Here is a 24,030-nt window from a genome sequence, read left to right on the forward strand (position 1 = left end):
AATGGACTGTGAATTAGTGAAATTCAGAGGGATCCAGATGTTCCAGTGCATGAATCACAAAAGGCTAGCAGGTGTAACCAGGTTTAAGATAGCAAACTGTAATTTGGCCTTGACTATGAAGGGGTTAGTGTTTATGGATAGGGAGGTTTCAAAGGTTCCACAGCATCTGTGGAAACAAAGACAGTTAAATTTTCAGGTTAGGAACTCTTTGTCAGAACTAAGTCTTTCCAACATTTTTTGCATTTATTTCTGACCTGACATTTGCAATATTTTATTGATTTTCAAGTTCCAACTTTAAGGTTTTTAGAAAGTATGTTGGACGTTTGACTTGATGTAAAACACTAATATATTTTCCAATATAATGAACGTTCACCAGACTGATTCTTGGAATGGTGGGCTTGTTAAGTAATGAGAGGTTAAGCAGAAGAAAGAGATATGATCTTGTAAAAAGTTACAAAATTATTCTTGGGCTTAGACAAGGTGGATACAGTGATGTGATCTCCAGAACCTGGGCTGTCCAGAACCAGAGATCCCACTCTTAAAATAAGGGTTCGCCATACAGCACAGAGATGAGAAGAAAATTCTTTAGGAAGGGTAGTGAATCATTGTAATTCTCTACCCAAGGGAATATGGAGGGATGGTCACTGAGTATATTTAAGAATATATTTGATGGAATTTTAGATATTTAGATATTTATTGTAAATATTAGATATTTAGACTCAAGAGACCAGACTTACTGGAATCCAGGAAAAATAAACAAACTGTTAAGAGGAACTCAGTGGGTCGTGCAGTAATTGGGGTGTGGTGGGGTTGTTTGGGATCCCTGCACCAATGTTTTGGGGCTAATGCAGTAAAGTGACTCCTGAGGTATAGATCAGCTATGATCTTACTGAATATCGGAGCAAGCAGGAGGGGCAGAATGTCTTCTATTTCTATTTCTTATGGAGAAAAGATGTATATCAACAATAATCTTTTTATGTTCTCTGCACAAGTGCAATTTGTCAGATAGGGCAGCAGTATTCAAGGTTAATAATATAAATATGGTACATTTTACCATAAAATAATCAAGTTGTAGATATCTTTTTAATGTTCTGACATATCGTTCATTGTATAATATGTCTTTTCTTTTACTGTAAGGATTGTCACAGATATCCTGGTACTTATTTTTATTAATTGTTTGATGGTCATGTAGTAATTATTACTGAGAATGGAGAGCAAGCAATTCTGATGCCTGAATTATTTAATAGGGTGGTAAACATAGGTGAAAGCAAGATTAAGGATCACGAGTTTCAAGGAGAATTTTAAGAGATTGGACCAAGTAAATGGCACCACTCATCAGATTTCACTGCATTACAACTGCTATTGAATTACTTGCTCTTTATGTATCCAGAAACCTTGCTGAAACCAGATTGGGAAAATTGCCAAGCTAAGCCACTGAATATTAACAGTAACGATGAATTTATAAAGTCAAGCCCCTATCCTATCTCTGTCCGCACTGTGGCCTAACATTGTGGAGCTGGCGGTCCCTTTGTTAGGGATCGACTTCGGGAGCTCCAACCGCAGGAGCTTCGACCGCCCTGATCGCGGGAGCCTCGATCGCCCCGATGTGGGGGCTTTGATCGCCGACTGCAGGAGCTTCAATCGTCCCGACTGTGGATGGTTCAATCGCCCCGACCGCAGGAGAAAAGGAGGAAGAATGTAAAAGTTATTTGCCTTCCATCACAGTGGGGAATGTGAGGTAGCCGAAAAACAAGATGGACGTGCTGCCTGCGCTGGTGGGGACTTGGAGGGATTGCGGTGATCTCGGTGTTTGCGGTGACATCGCGCCATGAGAACATCCTGAAGTCTGGTGCGAGTGTGGACGGCTTTCTGACAGTTCGGGCGGACAGGGACTGCAGAGAGAGTGACAGCGGTCGGTACAACTCTGGTCACATCACGGTGAAGAGTGTGTGTGTGGCCTGGACATTGAACTGATGGCTGTGGGTCTCCGCTTAGGCTGCGTGCCCTGGGGATTCTTACACACCGCTGTGGTGGCTGTTTAAGTTTAATCTTTATGTAGTTTTGTATCTTGTTGTTTTTTTGGTATGACTGTATGGTAAATCAAATTTCGTTGTACCTCAATACACGTGAGAATAAAGGACCATTGAAGCATTGAACCATTGAAGTATACAATAAATTCAGTGTTTGGGATGAAAACATTTCTGGCTATTTTTCCAATGAAATGTCTAATTCTTTATTGTAAAATGATCCATAGTGAGCTCCAGCACAGTTCATCTGCTGGGAAGAAAAAGGACAAAATTCTTAGTGCACAGCCCCAGCTGCTGGGCAGTGTTTTCAGTGGAAACCAAAGGTCTTATAAGCATTGTTTCATTCTTTATTTAATATTTGTGGATTTTGTTCCATCATAGTTGATGGGGCCCTTGACTGTGACCATCCCATTTTCTTTACCCTTTCTATCCCACTCAGAACCACAATAGTCTTCACATTCCTCAACAGAGACCTTTCATTTGTAACCCTACGCCCAACTCAATGAGTTCCAAGTCCATCATGATGTTGAGCTCTTCTTCCTTTCCCTCCCCCTCCCCCTCCCCGAACCTTTTTCCTTGGCATGGAGACCTCGTCTCCCAGTGACGACCCTTTTCCACCATCTCCACCACTCCTCTTCCTCATGGACTCTCCCTGCTGGTCTTCCACCCTCTTTGGACCTTTTTATTTCCAAATTCTGCTACAACATCAACAACCTTGACTTCTCCACTCAGGTTACGCACTTCATTCCCACCCCCCCCTTTGAATGCACAGCCTTCTGCTTACTCAGTAACAAACCAAATATTGTTATTAAACCTGCCGTCAAGGGAGGTGTCATTGTAGTCTGGCTGGCTGAGGCAGGACACCAGCTCTCGGACACCAGCTCTCGGACACCTCATTATACCTCCCCCTTGACCATGACCCCACAGATGAACCCCAGGCCACCATTTTCCAGACCATTACCAATCTCACCTTTGGCGATCTCCCCGTCACAGTCTCCAACCTTATAGATAATCAGCCCCATTCTAGCTACTTTTATCTCTTCCCAAAATCTGCAAAGAGGGCAGACCCATTATTTCTGCCTGGTCCTGCCCCATAGAACTCATCTCCAAATAACTGGAATCCATCTTATTCTGTCCTCCCCCCCCCCCCCCCCACACTTGTCCAGCCCGTTCCGACCTACATCCAAGACATCTCACATGCCCTTTAACTTCAATAACTTTCAATTCCTTGGCTCCCATTGCTCCACATTTACCATGGATGTCAGGTCTCTTCACACCTTCAATCCCCACCAGGAAGGTCTCAAGGCCATTGTCTTTTTTCAGTGAACACGGACCCAATCAGTTCCCCTCGACTAACAATCTCCTCTGCCTGGCGGAACGTCCTCACCCTCAGTAACTTTTCTTTTAGCATGTCTCACTTTCTTCAAGTTCAAGGTGCAGCCTTGCACACTCACATAGTCCCCCAGCTATTCCTGCCCTTTTGTTGGTTACGTTGAATAGTCCTTGTTCCAACCGTACACCGGCACCATCCCCAAACTCTTTCTCCGCAACATCGACGACTGCATCTGCACCTCGTGCTGCCTCAGGAAAACCACCAACAGAATCAAGGACTTCTCCCACCCCAGTCATTACTTCTTCTCCCCCCCTCGCACTGGGCAGAAGATACAGAAGCTTGTAACACCAGATTCAGAAACTGCAGAATCTTGGGAACTTCATGCTTAATGACTTAGACGAAGGGATTAAAAGTACCATTAGCAAATTTGCAGATGATACTAAGCTGGGGGGTAGTGTGAATTGTGAGGAAGATGCAATAAGGTTGCAGGGTGACTTGGACAGGTTGTGTGAGTGGGCGGATACATGGCAGATGCAGTTTAATGTAGATAAGTGTGAGGTTATTCACTTTGGAAGTAAGAATAGAAAGGCAGATTATTATCTGAATGGAGTCAAGTTAGGAGGAGGGGGAGTTCAACGAGATCTGGGTGTCCTAGTGCATCAGTCAATGAAGAAGGGTCTCGACCCGAAACGTCACCCATTCCTTCTCTCCCGAGATGCTGCCTGACCTGCTGAGTTACTCCAGCATTTTGTGAATAAATCGATTTGTACCAGCATCTGCAGTTATTTTCTTATACTACTGGTTGCTCCACTGCGATTTCTCTTCGAGGTATGTCCACTTTGAAGAAGTTCTCCTCCTCTCTTCGACGAGAGTTTAGCAACATGCTCTCTCGCTGCTCCCCCTCTGTGCCACCCCCGACATCAGTCTGAAGAAGGGTCTCGACCCGAAACGTCACCCATTCCTTCTCTCCCGAGATGCTGCCTGACCTGCTGAGTTACTCCAGCATTTTGTGAATAAATCGATTTGTACCAGCATCTGCAGTTATTTTCTTATACTACTGGTTGCTCCACTGCGATTTCTCTTCGAGGTATGTCCACTTTGAAGAAGTTCTCCTCCTCTCTTCGACGAGAGTTTAGCAACATGCTCTCTCGCTGCTCCCCCTCTGTGCCACCCCCGACATCAGTCTGAAGAAGGGTCTCGACCCGAAACGTCACCCATTCCTTCTCTCCCGAGATGCTGCCTGACCTGCTGAGTTACTCCAGCATTTTGTGAATAAATCGATTTGTACCAGCATCTGCAGTTATTTTCTTATACATATGAAAGGAAGCATGCAGGTACAGCAGGCAGTGAAGAAAGCCAATGGAATGTTGGCCTTCATAACAAGAGGAGTTGAGTATAGGAGCAAAGAGGTCCTTCTACAGTTGTACCGGGCCCTGGTGAGACCGCACCTGGAGTACTGTGTGCAGTTTTGGTCTCCAAATTTGAGGAAGGATATTCTTGCTATGGAGGGCGTGCAGCGTAGGTTCACTAGGATAATTCCCGGAATGGCGGGACTGTCGTATGTTGAAAGGCTGGAGCGATTGGGCTTGTATACACTGGAATTTAGAAGGATGAGGGGGGATCTTATTGAAACATATAAGATAATTAGGGGATTGGACACATTAGAGGCAGGAAACATGTTCCCAATGTTGGGGGAGTCCAGAACAAGGGGCCACAGTTTAAGAATAAGGGGTAGGCCATTTAGAATGGAGATGAGGAAGAACTTTTTCAGTCAGAGAGTGGTGAAGGTGTGGAATTCTCTGCCTCAGAAGGCAGTGGAGGCCAGTTCGTTGGATGCTTTCAAGAGAGAGCTGGATAGAGCTCTTAAGGATAGCGGAGTGAGGGGGTATGGGGAGAAGGCAGGAACGGGGTACTGATTGAGAGTGATCAGCCATGATCGCATTGAATGGCGGTGCTGGCTCGAAGGGCTGAATGGCCTACTCCTGCACCTATTGTCTATTGTCTATTCACATGGCCGAACTGCAATGACAATATTATACTCGGGAGGTCGAAACTGGGTGCCTGGCATGGAAAATGATCAACTCTACTGAAATAACATTCCACCTCCGAGCTCGTCTCAAGAAATAATTAGATTAGTTGGTTAAAGGAGAAATGGTTTGGTCTGGATGTTTCTAACCTGCGACTTTTATTTTGGGAGCATACTTAAAATTGATTTGCATCTCACAAATGAAGGTGAAATCTCCCTAGTTGTCCAAAAAGGGAGTAGCACAAAAAGTTTACTTTAAAATGTAATATACTTCAATCTTTTGAACCAATGAGTCATTTTTAAGTTTTCAAGTAAAGGGCATCAGGTGGAATAACTGGGGAAATGTGCTGTAAACCTATGTTGGGTGGGCAATGATGTTTTCAAGTATAATAGGAATATATTTTGATCAATCATTGAAATTGATAAAATAATTAAAATATCCCATTTTACTTAATAGGCTCCTATGTCAAATATTCCTGTACTGAAAGGAAGTCCTGGGTGAATATTTGAAATATAATGATATAAATATATAGGACAGCTTACTTATTTATTAAAATCAAGTATTTATGTAAACTTTTCCTCAGGGGAAATTAAGTAAGAAGAGCAAATTCAGAAAGTTTATGTAACAAACAATCGAAAAGTGGACACAGCAGAAAGTCAAATAAGTCTCTTTCTGCAGTTTGTTTTTCTACAACTTTAGTGTAGTAAGTGTGAATAATCAGATGTAAAACACTTGCCCTGCATCTTTGGAAAGGAGATCTCGGGTAGTTTGGGAAGGGGAAGGAATGATGGTGGTGAGGAGAGAATGAATTAATAAATAAAAAACAAACAAAGCCAACTCATCTAATAGATGGAGTGTTGCAACATGATTTTCAATGCAAAGGAACAAGTTTTCACTCATTATTTACGAATTCCTCAAGTAGATATTATACTTCTGTGCTTTAATAAAAAATACTGAATTTACATTGACTTTTGCAGTGGGGGAACATGGTTCAACTTTACAACCTGATGACTCATTAATTTATAGAAATAATTACAGCCAGCTGCATGAGCAATGTTTTGAGGTTTTGTTTCTTTGCTCCTCGAACATAACCACATTATATACACCTACTGAAAAAGCAGAAACATACCAGCTGTTCGCTGGTGAAGCAAGTTCCTTAAAAGATTATACAAAACAAAGTCTTACCTTTTTCTAAACCATTTTGAACAGTAACTGTGTAGAGAAGGAAGAAAAACAAACATGTTTTTAAACAAGGAAACAGTCAAAACAGACACCAAGCACAACAAAGTAATTATCCTTCATTCGCAGTACACACATTATAACTGGTTTGGAAGCTCGAGATATTCATATGACTCTTATTGGAATTGAAATCTATAAAATGAAAATAACTGTGGCAGCACAAGCTACCTCTTTATTATTACTCCCCTGTCCCTTAAAACAGTTCCTCAATTGCTTATAAACATGTTCTGCTTAACTCAGCTTCAAGAGTTCTTTGTGATAATATAGTTCTCATCCTAATACATTTTCCAAAAAAGAAAAAGCAAAGATACAACTTTATGTAGCAGTAAAATGAACCATTTGTAGAAGATGCAGGAATCTGTGGAATTTATTTTAGGACATGACTTTATGGCAAAATGGATGGCTGATTTATGAACTGACTACAGGGTATTTGATCTCTACCAGAATTCCAAGCAAGATCATGCCACTTCAGTCAGACCCAATTGGCAGCGTACGTTGCTTTGGTCTAATGATTTACAAAAATTGACAGAAAATATCAAATGCAAATTTGACATTGTTAAATTCTCTGAAGAGCACAAGAGATTTATTTCAAAGACAGCAACCTGACTGGAAATGATTGCTTGTGGCCGTTGCTGTTGCATGCATGAAATGTTGCTGGTTAACTTCACTCAGTTCTGAGAAACAATTACCACAAATATGAATATTTAGATCATAGATTGTTTTCATCGAGTTCTAAGCCTGAGGTGAAACATTTGTAGTTTGTGCACCTGGAAGTTATTTTTAACTTGTTGCAATGGTAACTTTTCATTTCATCTTTGAAATATACTATTGGCATAACCATTTGTTAAACATTGAATGACAACTTACATTTAGACAGCAACTCTACTCATCGGAAAAAGTGATCAAAATCTTCCTCAAAGGGGTTAATTTCAAGAACAAATTCAGGGAAGGATTGAGATTGAGACAGATTGAGAACCAGTCTGAGGAAGGGTCCTGACCTGAAACATCACCTATCCATTTTGTCCAGTGATCTTGCCTGACCCGCTGAGTTACTCCAGCATTTTGTGTCTATCTTTGAGAGAAGGAGATGTTTAAATAGGGATCTCTGCAGCAAGGTGCTGGAAGCAGAAATAGTTCAGAAGTGGAAACAGTTTTTGACATTTAGCTAATTTGGATTTGGTTGCTTGGTCCAGAATTGAAGATGCAAACAACTGGGAAGGAGAAAGAATTCAACAAAAGGCAAAGGGAATGCTTTTGATCCTTCCAACATTTACTTGGAGTAAATTACACCTCATTCAATTATCAACATCTGACAACATAGTGGTGGGGTCAAGAGAGAGATGATGGAGTGATAGATTCAGGTTTTAAGAGCATTCAGTGTTTCAGGAGCATATTTTCAAGGTCACTTTTAGAGATGTTGTTCCAGGACAGATCTGTGGCAACTTTGAAAGAATTGTGTGAGGGAAGATGACACCACTGTTAACATTTTCCGAGGTACAATCATAAGGTCATGGGTGATAGGAACAGAATTAGGCCATTCGGCCCATCATGTCTACTCTGCCATTCAATCACGGCTGATCTATCGCTCCCTCCCAACGCCATTCTCCTGCTTTCTCCCCATAACCCCTGACTCCCGTGCTAATCAAGAATCTATCTGTCTCTACCTTAAAAATATTCACTGACTTGGCCTCCACAGCCGTCTGTGACAATTAATTCCACAGATTCACCACCCTCTGACTAAATAAATCCTGTGCTCACAGGAGGCACAGTGCTGTTACAAAGGAGCATTCTTGGGCAGTGACTAACTGAGAAACTACCTGTGGCGCTGAGGCCCATCCCACTGCTTGCGTCTAGGGGCAAGCTCATGCACTTAGAAGGTTGGTAGAAACTTGTAAAAGCTTGTATCCATTTTAAGATCACTTCCACCACAGTGTTTTCCCCCTGATTTTAGTCTGGTGCAGAAGGAAACCTAGCAGGTTTAGAGTTCACATTCCCTGAACTTGAGGCGAGTGCACTTAAAAGCTGACACAATCGAGACTGAAGAAGGGTCTCGACCCGAAACATCACCTATTCCTTAGGGAAGGGTAGAAGGGAAGTGCAACGAGACCTGGGTGTCCTTGTACACCAGTCACTGAAAGTAAGCGTGCAGGTACAGCAGGCAGTGAAGAAAGCTAATGGCATGTTGGCCTTCATAATGAGAAGATTTGAGTATAGGAGCAAAGAGGTCCTTCTGAAGTTGTATCGGGCCCTGGTGAGACTACATCTGGAGTATTGTGTGCAGTTTTGGTCTCCAAATTTGAGGAAGGACGTGCTTGCTATTGAGGCAGTGCAGTGTAGGTTCACGAGGTTATTCCCTGGGATGGTGGGACTGTCAAATGAGGAAAGATTGGAAAGACTGGGGTTGTATTCACTGGAGTTTAGAAGGGTGAGCAGGGATCTTATAGAGACGTATAAAATTATAAAAGGACTGGACAAACTAGATGCAGGAAAAATGTTCCCAATGTTGGGGGAGTCCAGAACCAGGGGCTTCAGTCTAAGAATAAAGGGGAGGCCATTTAAAACTGAGGTGGGAAGAATTTTTTTCACCCAGGGAGTTGTGAATTTGTGGAATTCTCTGCCACAGAAGGCAGTGTAGGCCAATTCACTTGATGAATTTAAAAGAGTTAGATAGAGCTCTAGGGGCGAATGGAATCGGGGGATATGGGGAGAAGGCAGGTACAGGTTACTGATTGTGGATGATCAGCCATGATCACAATGAATGACGATGCTGGCTCAAAGGACCAAATGGCCTCCTCCTGCACCTATTTTCTATATACAAATAAACAGCCAATCTTGAAACTATATATTTTCTAAATCTAATCTAAAAATAAACGATATCTTTTCTCTAAGACTCAAATTCCAATTGTGGGATTCGGGTATTTGGGAAGGTGGGGGAGGAATGAAAAAAGTGGATAAATCATCCCATGACAGCTCTGGTTAGAAATCTGTTCCAGGGAAAAGACTAATAATCAGGAACACTTGACTCAGGTAGCAAGAAGCAATTTTGAAATTTAAAACGTCCCTGCGATATTGACAATTCTTTTATGAATGTCCATTTTCAAGACACTAGAATTCTCCTACGCATGGCAAGGCCCAGCAAACATCAGGATTATTTCATCTACACCACAAAACTGTTATCATCTTCCAAAATTCTAGAGATTCTGGAATGGTTCATACAGATTGATCGGCAACAAATATGACACCACTTCTTAAGTAGGAAAAGAGGGAACAAGCAACCTATTAGCCCGACAATGCTTGATAAGAAATTGCTGAAAACTATCATAAAATGTGAAAACAAGACAGTTAGAAAAAGGTCTCCTGAGAAATTCAATGTTACATGCCCAAGTCCAATAGTTCATTTTTGTGCAGCAAGGAACTGCAGATGCTGGTTTAAACTGAAGATAGACACAAAAAGCTGGAATAACAGCGGGACAGGTAGCATTTCTGGAGTGAAGGAATGGGTGACGTTTTGGGTCGGGACCTTTCTTCAGATTGGTTTGGGGTAAGGGAAACGAGAGATATAGGCGATGATGTAGAGAGATAAAAGACAATGAATGAAAGATATGCAAAAAAGTAACGATGATACTGAATGACACCTGGTTAAGAGAAGGGCAGTACTGGCAGCTCAATGGTCTAGGGTACAAGTACTTCAGGAGAGACAGAGGCGGGAGTAAAAGGGGAGGGGATTTGGGACATTACCTGGAAGATGGCAGAGGAGCAACAGCAGCCAGACCAGCGAGTGTGTGGATTGGCTGAAGGAAGGCTTTCTCCTTGGTGAGTAAAGTTTGGGAGGTTTAAAAAGGGCGGCAGGAGTCATCCTGGGGCAATGACCTGGACGATCACAGAGGAGCAGCAGCCAGACCAGAGAGGGAGTGGATTGGCTGAGACATCCTAATTAGTGGAGTGGATAGTTGACGATTAGATAAAATTAAGTTCAGCCTTGGAGGGCATCTACAACACCTCAGAAAAGCCACCAGCATCCACAAAGACTCTTCACACCCCTGCAACAGTCAGTTCGAACTTCTACCATCGAGAACTGGAGCAGCAGCTGGATGACCTGCGGTCCATCCGGGATGGCGAAAGCTTCCTGGACTGGACCTGCAGTCAGGTCATCACTCCAAGAGGGCAGGAGGTGCGACAGGTAGAGACGGAAAGGAAGGGAATGAAGCGAGTGCAGGAGACCTCGGTGGAAGCACCTCTTGTGAACAGGTACACCCCCTTGGGAGCTGTCAGGGCAGATGACGCTTCCTGTATGAGCGGTGGTCAGGTCTGTGATTCGAATCCTAGCGCTCAGACTCGACTGGCGAGACCGACATCAGGCTGAGCTATAGTGGTGGGTGACTCCATTGTTCGAGGTGCGGACAGGAGATTCTGTGGCGACAGGCGAGACTCGAGGATAGTGTGTTGCTTCCCTGGTGCCAGGGTTCAAGACGTCTCAGACCGAATTCAGAACATCCTCGAGAGGGAAGGTGAGCTGCCAGAAGTAGTTGTGCTTGTAGGCACAAATGACGTGGGTAAGAAGAGGGAGGCTCTGCAATGTGAGTAGAGGGAACTAGGTAGGAGGCTGATAAGCAGGACTTCTAAGGTGGTTATCTCTGGGTTGCTTCCAGTACCTCGTGCCAGTGAGGGTAGGAACAGGGAGATAGGGGATCTGAATGTGCGGCTGAGAAGTTGGTGCAGGGGGCAGGGATTTAAATTTCTAGATCACTGGAATCTCTTCTGGGGCAGGGATGACCTGTACAAAAGGGACGGATTGCACCCTAATTGGAAAGGGACTGACATTCTGGCAGGCAGGTTTGCCAGTGCTGCATGGAGGGTTTAAATTAAAAAGTGGAGGGGTGGAGTCAACAATGTGGACGCGTTTCCGTGCAGCTAACGGGAAAGAAAGTGCAGAAAAGGTCAGGGCAGGGGGATGGGACCCAATGCAAGGAGACAGAGGGCCATAAAAGGAGAACAGAAGCAAAAGGTGGAAGGGAGATAAGAAAAGCTAACCTGAGAGCTTTGTGCCTTAATGTGAGGAGCATTCGGGGAATAAGGTGGATGAATTGAATTTGTAGTTAGTAGTTAAGGGTAATGATATAGTTGGAATTATGGAGACATGGCTCCAGGGTGACCAAGGCTGGGAGCTAAACATGCAGGGGTATTCGATATTCAGGAAGGATAGACAGAAAGGAAGAGGAGGTGGGGTGGCATTGCAGGTTAAAGAGGAGATTAATGCAATAGCAAGGAGAGACATTAGCTTGGATGCTGTAGAATTGGTATGGGTAGAACTGCGAAATAGCCAAGGGCAGAAAACGCTTGTTGGAGTGGTGTACAGACCACCAAACAGCAGTAGGGAGGTTGGGGATAGCATCAAGCAGGAAATTAGGGATGTGTGTAGCGAAGGTACAACGGTTATCATGGGCGACTTTAATCTACATATAGATTGGATCAACCAAATTGGCAGCAGCGCTTAGCAGGAGGATTTCTTGAATGTATACGGGATAGGTTTTTAAGAGGAACTAACTAGAGGGCAGGCCATCCTAGACTGGGTATTGTGTAATGAGGAAGGATTAGTTAACAATCTTGTAGTGCAAGGCCCCTTGGGCAACAGTGACCATTATATGGTAGAATTCTGCATTAGGATGGAGAGTGACGGTTAATTCAGAGACTAGGGTCCTGAAGTTGAATAAAGGAGACTTTGAAGGTATGAGACGGGAATTGGCTAGGATAGACGGGCAAATTATACTTAAAGGGTTGACAGTGGAGATGCAATGGCCAAGATTTAAAGACCGCATGGATGAACTCCAGAAATTGTTTATTCCTGTCTGGCGAAAAAATAAAACTGGGAAGGCGACTCAACTGTGGCTGACGAGGGAAATCAAGGATAGTATTAAAGCCAAGGAAGAGGCATACCAATTGGCCAGAAGAAGCGGCAAACCAGAGGACTGGGAGAAATTTAGAACTCAACAGAGGACAAAGGGATTAATTAAGAGGGGGGAAAAAGAGCATGAAAGCTTGCGTGGAATATAAAAACTGACTCTAAAGGTCTCTGTAGGTATGTAAAAAAGGAAAAGATTAGTGAAGACGAATGTAGGTCCCTTACTGTCAGAGACAGGTGAATTTATAATGGGAAACAAGAAAATGGCAGAACAGTTAAACAAGTACTTTCGTTCACAAACAATCTCCTGGAAATACTAGGGGACCAAGGTTCTAGTGGTAGGGAGGAACTGAACGGAATCTACATTAGTCAGAAAATGGTGTTGGATAAACTGTTGGGACTGAAGGCAGATAAATCTCCAGGCCCTGATGGTCTGCATCCCAGAGTACTCAAGGAGGTGGCCCTAGAAATCATGGATGCATTTTCCAATGTTCTCTCGATTCCGGATCAGTTTGTGTGGACTGGAGGGTAGTGTAACTCCACTTTTTAAGAAAGGAGGGAGAGAGAAAACAGGGAATTATAGACCAGTTACCCTTACATCAGTATTGGGGAAGATGTTTGTCGATTATTAAAGATGTAATAGCAGCGCATTTGGAGAGCAGTGACAGGATCGGTCAAAGTCAGCATGGATTTATGAAGGGGAAATCATGTTGACTAATCTTTTGGAATTTTTTGAGGATGTAGCAAGTAGAATGGATAAGGGAGAGCCAGTGGGTGTGGTGTATCTGGACTTTCAAAAAGCCTTTGACAAGGTCCCACACAAGAGATTGGTGTGCAAAATTAGAGCGCATGGTATTGGGGGTAGGTTATTGACGGATAGGGAACTGGTTGGCAGACAGGAAGCAAAGAATAGGAATTAACAGGTCCTTTTCAGAACGGCAGGCAGTGACTAGTGAGGTGCCGCAAGGCTTGGCGCTGGGACCCCAGATGTTTACAATATATATTAACGATTTAGATGAGGGAATTAAATGTAACATCTCTAACTTTGCGGATGACACAAAGCTGGGTGGCAGTGTGAGCTGCGAGGAGGATGCTATGAGGCTGCAGGGTGACTTGGATAGGTTGGGTGAGTGGGCAGATGCATGGCAGATGTAGTATAATGTGGTTAAATGTGAGGTTAACCACTTTGGTGGCAAAAACAGGAAGACAGATTACTATCTGAATGGTGTCAAATTAAGAGAAGGGGAAGTGCAACGAGACCTGGGTGTGCTTGTACATCAGTCACTGAAAGTAAGCATGCAGGTACAACAGGCAGTGAAGAAAGCCAATGGCATGTTGGCCTTCATTGCGAGAGGATTTGAGTTTAGGAGCAAGGAGGTCCTACTGCAGTTGAGCAGGGCCCTGGTGTGACCGTACCTGGAGTATTGTGTGCAATTTTGGTCTCCAAATGTGAGGGAAAAAAACCATTATTGCTATTGAGGGAGTGCAGTGTAAGTTCACCAGGTTAATTCCCGGGATGGCGGGATTGACGTATTATGAAAGAATAGGTGGACTGGGCTTGTATTCGCTGGAATTTGGAAGAATGAGATGGGATCTTATAGAAACATATAACATTCTTACGAGGATTGAACAGGGTAGATGCAGGAAAAATGTTCCCGATGTTGGGGGAGTCCAGAACCAGGGGTCACAGTTCAAGAATAAGGGGTTGGCCACTTAGGATTGAGATGAGGAAAAACGTTTTCAACCAGAGTTGTGAGTCTGTGGAATTCTCTGTCACAGAAGGCAGTAGAGCACAATTCACTGGATGATTTCAAGAAAGAGTTAGGTTTAGCTCTTAGGGCTAAGGGAATGAAGGGATATGGGGGAAAAAGCCGGAACGGGGTACTGACTTTGGATGATCAGCCATGATCATATTGAATGGCGGTGCTGGCTCGAAGGGCCGAATGGCCTACTCCGGCACCTATTTTCTATGTTTCTATTATGGATAGTTTGTCTAATGAGGCTATATCAGTGGAGCTACGGAACAAGAAAGGGAGGATCATCTTGTTTTTTTTTTACAAATACTTTATTCCAAAACAAAACAAACATACAAGGAGTAACGCGATCAAATCAAAAGCTGCCTGTATTGGCAGTTTACAAACAAAACAATTATCAAATTAAAACTCCGTCAACTTTGTCAATAATATATTCGACCTCCCGCGGTGACCAGCGTTCACGGAAAGCCTCCAGCGTCCCCGTGGACACCGCGTGTTCCCTCTCCAGAGACACGCGGGCACGGATGCAAGTTCGGAAAAGGGGCAAGCAGCTGACCCCTGTGCTGTTGACTGGACCCGCGGATGGCCATCTTGGCCAGGCCCAGGAGCAGACCGACAGGGAGACCCCCTCCTCCTTCCAGACCCTCCACCCTCTGTACCGGGTGCCCAAAAATCAAGAGCGTAGGACTAAAATTGAGCCAAAACTTGAGGAGCAGCCCCTTCAGATACTGGAACAGGGGGTGCAACCTCTCACACTGTAAAGACAAATGGTACACGGTCTCTTCCTCGCTGCAGAAGTGACAGGTGGCTGACGATTCCATGAACCGGCTCAAGTACCTGTTGCAGGCCACGGCTTTAAGCAACACCCCAGGTCCCCGAGGTAAAGGGGGAGGAGTACCTTATAGAGAGACCTCCACTGGGGACCGCTCCCGCCGACAGGTGGTAACAGGGCGTGTCCGGACGGATGACGAGGGCAAGGAAGTGGAGAGTGTGCAGGAGCAGCCCGTATAATACGCTCCTCTCCGCGTCACGGAGTGGCACGCTGGGCATCTCGGAAAGGTGGCTCATGATCACCTTGTTGGGAATGTACTACAGGCCCCCAAATGGTCAACAGGAATTAGAAGAGCAAATATGCCAGGTGACTGCAGGCAGCTGCAAGTCTAATACGGTTGTCGTAGTTGGATATTTTAAACTTTCCCAATATTGACTGGGAATGTCATAGTGCGAAAGGTTTGGACGGGGTACGATTTGTCAAATGTGTTTGAGAGAGTTTCCTCCGGCAATAAGTAGAGGGCCTCACATGGGAGAGGGTAATCCTTGATCGAGTCTTGGAAAATTGGGAGGGACAGATGGATGAAGTGTTCGTGGATGAGGCTTTTGGGAAAAGCGACCACTGTTCAATTAGCTTTAAGATTGTTATGGATAGAGACAGAGCTGGCCCATGAATTAAAATTCAAAATTGTGGCATGGCCAACTTTGAGGGTATGAGACAGGAATTTGTTAAAGTTGACTGGAGTAGGTAGTTTGAAGGAAAAGGAACGTAGGGAAAATGGGATGTTGTTTAAAGTGTGCTGACAATTCAGGACACGCACATCCCTGTTAGAGTGAAGGGCAAGGCAAGAAGTGTGAGGATGCTTGGATGATGAGGGAAATAGTGACTCTGGTCAAGAGTAAGAAGGAGGCATGGGGCAGGTGTAAACAGCTGGGATCAAGTGTATCCCTGGAGGAGTTCCAGGAATTATGGAGCAAGCTAAAAACAAAATACAGGAGGGCCAAAAGGGGACAGGAGATAACTCTGACAGATAGCATTATTAGTTTAGTTTATTGTCACATGACCGAGGTACAGTGAAAAGCTTTTTGTTGCGTGCTAATCAGTCAGCAGAAAAACAATACATGATTACAATCAATCCAATTACAGTGTATAGATACATTATAAGGGAATAACATTTAGATAAGGGAATAACATTTAGCTAAGGGAATAACGTTTAGCTATTGTTTACTGTATGTCGTGTTGTTACTTGCGAGCAAAGCACCAAGGCAAATTCCTTGTATGTATACATACTTGGCTAATAAAATGTATTCAATTCAAAAATGTATTCAATTCAATACTAAGGGAATAATCCCAATATGGATAATCCCAAGAGATTTTACAAGTACATAAAGAGTAAAAGGGTAACCAGAGAGTGGGACCCCTCTGGAATCATAGTGTGCGTGGAGCCGAAAAGAGTACTTCTCTGTTTTGACAGTGGAGAAAGACATGAGGACTGGGGGACATGGGGCAGTCAATCGATGTGTTTTGACAGCAGACAGTGTTACGGTCAAAAAGGTCCCGACGTGTATGAAGGAAGACAAATTCCCAGGGCTTGATCAGATATATCTGAGGATAGACACTGTGAGAAGCTAGAGAGAAAATTGCAGGTGCCCTGGCTGAGATTTATGAGTCGTCATTAAGTACAGGAGAGGTGCCGGAAGACTGGAGGATGGCAAATATTGCGCCTCGATGGCATATATTGCAGGGAAAAGGCTAGGAATTACATGCCAGTGAGCTTAACATCTGTGGTCAGAAAGTTACTAAAGAGTTTTCTGAGGGATAAGACAAGGGCTGATTTGGGATGGTCAGCATGATTTTGTACATGTGAGGTCGTGTCTCCAAAATCTGATTGAATTTTGATGATGAGATGAATAAGGATGATGAGGGCAGAGGTGTAGACATTGTATGTATGGATTTCAGCAAAGCATTCAACAAGGTTCCGCATGGTAGGCTGCTCTAGAAGGTTAGAGTGCATGGTATCCAAGGGTAGCTGATTGGATAGAAAATTGGCTTCATGAAAGGAAGCAGAGGGTGATAGTGGAAGGTTGCTTTTCAAACTGGCGGCCAGTGACTCGTGGTGTGCCTCAGGATTTGGTGCTGAGCCCATCGCTATTTGTCACCTATATCAATGATTTGGATGTGAACGTACATAGCATGATCAGCAAGTTTGCAGATGACACAAACATGGGTGGTATTGTTGATAGTGAATGTGGTTGTCAAAAATTGAAGCCGGATCTTGATCAGTTGGCCAGATGGGCTGAGGAATGGTTGATGAAATTTTGTACAGAGAAATGTGAGGGGTTGCATTTTTGGAAGTCAATAGACAATAGGTGCAGGAGTAGGCCATTCGGCCCTTCAAGCCAGCACCACCATTCAATGTGATCATGGCTGATCATTCTCAATCAGTACCCCGTTCCTGCCTTCTCCCCATACCCCCTGACTCCGCTATCCTTAAGAGCTCTATCTAGCTCTCTCGTGAATGCATTCAGAGAATTGGCCTCCACTGCCTTCTGAGCCTAAACGCAGGAAGGTGGGACTAATGTAGATGGGACATGTTGGTTGGTGTGGGCAAGTTGGTCCAATGGACCTGTTTCCACACTGTTTGACTCTACGACATTAGTGAAAAGAAAGAAAGCATAAACAGATTGCAGGATATTTCACGACAACCTGTGAAAGCAGGTTTCCATATATCAGTTGGGTCAATGCCTCGATCTGGTTTGCATTAGTTCAAGATAGAGGCTGACCATAACCTTTTCATGATTTTGTTTATGATTTGGTTTATGAAAGTAAAGTAAAAATAAATGAATTTTGAATTCAAGATAGAAAACTTCTGGATTAGACTGAGGGAGAAGCAATCAGCTTTTATATCATCAATTGCTCGACTTTTCCAAAAAATGCATTTCATCTTGTTACTGAATACTGGAATTTAGATGCAATGTGCTGTCATTAAATCCAAATGGTTTAGGCTCCTGGAGATTATTGGCATATTTTGGGTTGAATTACAACAAGGTTATGTAATGGCTCTTTAGAGTCCCGATGGAATTAAACTGGAACACATCCGGTAAGCGGATCGAACTCCATACGAAGCACAAGCAATTACACTATAGTTGTCCCACCCTCCTCTAGGGAACAGCTAGCATATCGATTCCTTTTAATGATACAAATTTGAGCCAAATTTTTTATACTACATTTAGGTAAAACTGAACATCTGATAATGTCTGCCATTGCTGCTTGCAATTAAAAACAAAATTTTGTTGGGCATTATTTTTGCTCATGATTCACAGTGCTTTTAAATGGTTTATTTCAAAAGTAAAGCAACTACCCTGCTGGACTCTGTTTGATATGGAGTCTATCAGGGCCCCACACTGATCATATCACATACATAATGAGATAGGAGAATATGATGAAGCTCAAGACCGAGTAAACCAAAGCTGCAGTCATTAAAATTGCATGATCAATGCAGAAATGTCAGAATCCAGAGATTTAACAGAAAGTCTGAGGATGGTGATAGATTTAGAAAAAGACAAAGCAATAATTTGAAAATAAGTGAGAAGTATAGTACTGAAGCATTACTGGAAAAGGAGCTGGGCAGGTCAGCAAGCTCAGGGCTGCTGAAAAAATGGGACAGTGCAATTTAGAATATGAGCCACCGAATTTTGGATGAATTCGTTTGCATAAAGTGGAAGATAGAAAGACAACCAGGACATCATAGGACCAGTCACATAGATAAAGCCAAATCTGAGAATTTCAGCAGCAGAAACTTGAGGGCTTGGGTACAGTAAAAGGTAAAAATTGATCAAAGAAAATATATCATTAGAAACTCAAGGATGATTACAGCAAATTCCATATAGATCCATTACGCCTCCGACAAAAGTCAAGGAAAGGAGAAAAGTTGATGACTAAAAAGGAACATAGATACAGGTGATTTCTGCTTATTCCATCCAAGACAAGTAGTGTGATAAATCAGACACAGTGGCAGGGTGAAAAATGATAGAAATGAGGTAGAGTGGGCTGATGCCAGCATATAAATAGAATGTGACATGTTTTAGGATGATGTCAATGAAAAATAGGAAGAATGAAGTATATAGACCCCTGGGGAAAAAATACAGAGGTAACCATACAGCAGTGGGAAGAAAAATCATTGCAGTTAATTCTCTGGCTACGTATGGGCAGCCAAGATTGGAAACAAAGGAGGGGGAAGACTCCAACCAGGCAATGAGAGGTATTACAACTGATGGTATGGCAGATTATGTCTGAGGCTACAAGCGGGTCAGTAAGAATGAGGCAGGATAGTTTACCATGTTCCCTTTGGATGCCATGTGATTTTGATTAATACAAGATAAGAAACTGTATGGAAAATGTGCAACATATTTATCAAATGGTGCCAAGGCTGTGGAAGAGTACGAAATCTAGAAGGTTTAGCATGTGCTTTCTTTAAAGCGCAATTCTACCTGTGGCTTATTTAGTGGTATATATAGTTCTAGAATAACCTTCCTATTCCTGTATTCTATATCAAGGCTTATAAAGGAAAGGTGCATTTTTATGTTTTTCTCCAGAGATGTTGCCTGACCCGCTGAGTTACTCCAGCATTTTGTGTTTGTTTTTTTTAAACCCTTATTTATCTCTCTCACTAATTTTAAGCATCTGTAGACAGAGGTCCCTGTTTTCCTCTCCACATCCTTCCATGGTCAATTGCTTTGTAGCACTTGCCCAAATAGATTACCTCACACCTCACTTGCAAAATTGACCAGCCCATTAATATCCTCCTGTGACATAATGCTTTCTTCCTCACTATTAAATCACATTGCTATTTAGTGTATCAACTGCAAACTTCTTTACGTGTCGTAAAGAACTGCAGATGCTGGTTTAAATCGAAGGTAGCCACAAAATGCTGGAGTAACTCAGCGGGACAGGCAGCATCTCTGGAGAGAAGGAATGGGTGACGTTTCGGGTCGAGACCCTTCTTCAGACTAGTGTCAGGGGAGTGGGCAGGACAGACATAGAATGTAATCGGAGGCAGTAAGACTGGTGGGAGAACTGGGAGGGGGAGGGCATGGAGAGAGAGGGAAAGCATGGGCTATTTGAATTTAGAGAAGTCAATGTTCATACTGCTGGGCTGTAAACTACCCAAGTGAAATATGAGGGGCTGTTCCTCCAATTTGCACTGGGACTCACTCTGACAATGGAGGAGGCCCAGGACAGAAAGGTCAGATTGGGAATGGGAGGGGGAGTTAAAGTGCTGAGCAACCGGGAGATCAGGTAGGTTAAGGCAGACTGAGCGGAGGTATTCAGCGAAACGATCGCCGAGTCTGCGCTTGGTCTCGCCGATGTAGAGAAGTTGAAACCTGGAACAGCGGATACAGCAGATGAGGATGGAGAAGGTGCAAGTGAACCTCTGCCTCACCTGAAAAGGCTGTTGGGGTCCTTGGATGGAGTCGAGGGGGGAGATAAAGGGACAGGTGTTGCATCTCCTACGGTTGCTGGGGAAAGTACCTGGGGAGGGGGTAGTTTGGGTGGGAAGGGACGAGTTGTCCAGGGATTTGCGGAGGGAACGGTCTCTGTGGAAAGCAGAGAGCGGTGGAGATGGGATGATGTGGCCAGTAGTGGGATCCCGTTGGAGGTGGCGAAAATGTTGGAGGATTATATGCTGCTGTAATTTCTTCATGCAAATTTTCTATGCAAACTTCTTTCAGTCTACTTCATTAATGTATATTACAAACAGCACCAAATCATGTGGAACATCATCTAATAGCAAAAAAACATGCATCAGCAATTAACTTTTGCTTTTTGCTTCTGAGCAGTTTTGAATCCAATCTCCCCTCTCCTTTGGATCTCATGAGCATTTACTTTTTTGATGAACCTGTCACATGGAACTTGCCGAAAATTGGGTAGCTGACAGCAAACACATTTTCCTCATCGACCTTTCTTTTCACCTTCTTAAAAAAATTCAAAGTAGACAGATATGACCTTCCCTTAGCAACTCCATGCTGACTGCCCCTGATTAATGTGTCTTTCTTTTTTTTGTGTTTAGTTTATTGTCATGTGTACCGAAGTACAGTGAAAAGCTTTTGTTGCGTGCAACCCAGTCAGCGGAAAGACAATACATGATTACAATCGAGCCATTTACAGTGTATAGATACATGATAAAGGAATACTGTTTAGTGAAAGGTAAAGCCAGCAAAATCTGAACAAGGATAGTCCGAGGGTCACCAATGAAGGAGATAGTAGTTCAGGACTGCTCTCTGATATGGCAGGATGATTCAGTTGCCTGATAACAGCTGGGAAGAAACTGTCCCTGAATCTGGAGGTGTGTGTTTTCACCAGATGTCTGATGGGAGAGGGGAGAAGAGGGAGTGGCCAGGGTGCGACTCGTTCTTGATTATGCTGCTAGGCTTGCCGAGACAGCGCGAGGCATAAATGGAGTCAATGGAAAGGAAGTTGGTTTGTGTGATGGTCTGGGTTGTGCATGTTATTCCCCTTCGGATTTGATCCCAATATTTATACATTCCCCTAAATCAACCCAAATACCCAATGTAATTATTTGGTAACATTCCCTGGGCAATAACTGTGCTGTTGCCATCAACATCTTTCAATGCATGTATATAAATCTGAAGGTGTAGGAAAGAACTGCAGATGCTGGTTTAAATCGAAGGTAGATACAAAATGCTGGAGTAACTCAGTGGGACAGGCAGCATATTTGGAGAGAAGGATATAAGAAAATAACTGCAGATGCTGGTACAAATCGATTTATTCACAAAATGCTGGAGTAACTCAGCAGGTCGGGCAGCATCTCGGGAGATAAGGAATGGGTGACGTTTCAGGTCGAGACCCTTCTTCAGCGGGGTCTGAAGAAGGGTCTCGACCCGAAACATCACCCATTCCTTCTCTCCCGAGATGCATCTTTGGAGAGAAGGAATGGATGATGTTTCAGGTTGAGACCCTTCTTCAGACTGAACAGTCTCGACCCGAAACATCTGAGTTACTCCAGCATTTTGTCTACCTTCATTATAAATCTGAAAGCAGTCCTAACATTACAAGTTTGGTAGGAACACGATTTAATTGGCATATTTCAATGGAAAATTCAGAAATTAGGGTGAAACAGTATCCAGAACTGTCAACAACACAGTTCTATCAAAGAAAGAGACTACCAAACGAATACAAGAAGTGCCCTAAATACATTTATATAACCTCCTTCACCATACTTGTCCATATGACAATTAACTCGAATTGACTTGAAAATACAATATTTCCAATGACTCCTGGCCTATGATGTTAACATTCAGGATGGCACCGAGAACCTTGTCCATGCATCCAGGGCAAAGAGAAGCCTTGTGAAATCCATCTACCTGTCCCTGGCTTCAGAAACTCCTGCCCCATCTGTGGAGGAGACTGCAGTCCCCGCATTGGCCTCATCGCCCGGTCACCCCAGAGCCTACAAATCAGGAGTGGATGCAAATCTTCGTCCATCCCAAGGGATTGCCCTAATCAGAGGGACCTGTACATGTATTTGCCCAGGTACAGCTGTACTGTATATTTAAAGTCGAGCACCAGGACAATTCCCCAGTTCGTGTACTCCTCCCCTGACAGCCAAGTTTGGTCGGTCGGAGCGATGTGATGATGTGAACAGACCCTGGCTTTGACTGTTGCCGGCCAGTGGACACAGCCAATAGCTCCCTTTTCCCGTCAGCACCAATTTCAAAATAAAGAGCCACTTACAGACACACAGCTCGATCACATAGGCGTAGTAAGACCAAAGCACAACCAGGGTGATGATGAGCACCGGTATCCAAGCCAACACCCGCTGGCAGCACAACAGTCCTCGCGATATCGCCATTTTCCCAGCCGGCCGATCGGCCGGTGCCGACAACACTGGCACTGCCTCACCGACCCTGCCGGCCGCCGCGGCCCGCTCGGCTCCCTCCGCCACAGCGCCGGCCCGCTCGGCTCCCTCCGCCACAGCGCCGGCTCCCTCCGCCACAGCGCCGGCCCGCTCGGCTCTCTCCGCCACAGCACCAGGCGGCCTCGGCTCTCTCCGCCACGGCGCCGGCCCGCTCGGCTCCTTCCGTCACAGCGCCGGCCCGCTCGGCTCCTTCCGTCACAGCGCCGGCCCGCTCGGCTCCTTCCGTCAAAGCGCCGGCCCGCTCGGCTCCTTACGTCACAGCGCCGGCTCCTTCCGTCACAACGCCGGCCCGCTCGGCTCCTAACGTCACAGCGCCGACTCCTTCCGTCACAACGCCAGGGGGCCTCGGCTCTCTCCGGAAAGCTGCGGCCTGCTTCGGTTTGTTCAGGAACAGCTCCCCCCCCCCCCCCCCCCCCCCCATTTCGGAATATTTCGGTCCAGCTTCGTCTATTTACGGTTGGTTAATAGTCACTAGTATTGGAAAACAAATAACATCTTAGATGCCAGAACCTGAAACAAAAACAGAAGTTTTTAATTTAAGTTTAGAGATGCTGGAAGATCTCGGAGGAACCATTCCTTCTCTCCAGAGTCAGAGACGCTGCCTGTCCCGCAGACTAGAGATTGTATTAACAAGAGCGAAGTTCTTTTAGGCCTTCTAGTTTGCCCTGTTACTCCAGCATTTTGTAACTATCTTCAACCCGAAACGTTGACAGCTCTGATGCTGCTTTCAATTTGCCGAATTCTTCCAACATTTCTGTTCCTGATATTCCACTCTTCCAGGAAATTTCGACGGGCAGGGAATATATGTTGATAATTTCCGAATGGCAAAATGCAAGAACATTAAGGTATAGCGACGACGAGGAGTCTAAATTATATATTGTGTTATTCACTTGCGCTGAAGATTAACATATCGAGTTGCTTTGGAACATATGGTCACCTTTGAATTAATGAAATACATAATTAATACTGCAACTACAAGACATACTATATTAAATGAGAAATAGCTGCCATTGTAGACTTAGAGATTGTATTAACAAGAT

The 24,030-nt window shown here is 44.1% G+C and overlaps 1 protein-coding gene across 2 annotated transcripts in view; it reads right to left on the minus strand.

Moving 5' to 3' along the window:
* The window catches only part of LOC144600486 (palmitoyltransferase ZDHHC15B-like), a 65,884-nt gene extending 42,822 nt beyond the window's left edge, over positions 1-23,062 (minus strand). For both annotated transcript variants that reach the window (XM_078412126.1, XM_078412125.1), the window contains exons 1-2: positions 22,807-23,062; positions 6,573-6,599 (exon numbers count right to left, since the gene is read on the minus strand). In XM_078412126.1, coding sequence (XP_078268252.1) covers positions 6,573-6,599; positions 22,807-22,924 — 145 coding nt within the window. In that variant the 5' untranslated portion in view covers positions 22,925-23,062. The remainder of the gene's footprint in view (positions 1-6,572; positions 6,600-22,806) is intronic.
* Between the last annotated feature and the right edge of the window lie 968 nt (positions 23,063-24,030).

The sequence above is a fragment of the Rhinoraja longicauda genome, chromosome 15 (assembly GCF_053455715.1).
Source record: "Rhinoraja longicauda isolate Sanriku21f chromosome 15, sRhiLon1.1, whole genome shotgun sequence".
NCBI classification, from domain to species: domain Eukaryota; kingdom Metazoa; phylum Chordata; class Chondrichthyes; order Rajiformes; family Arhynchobatidae; genus Rhinoraja; species Rhinoraja longicauda.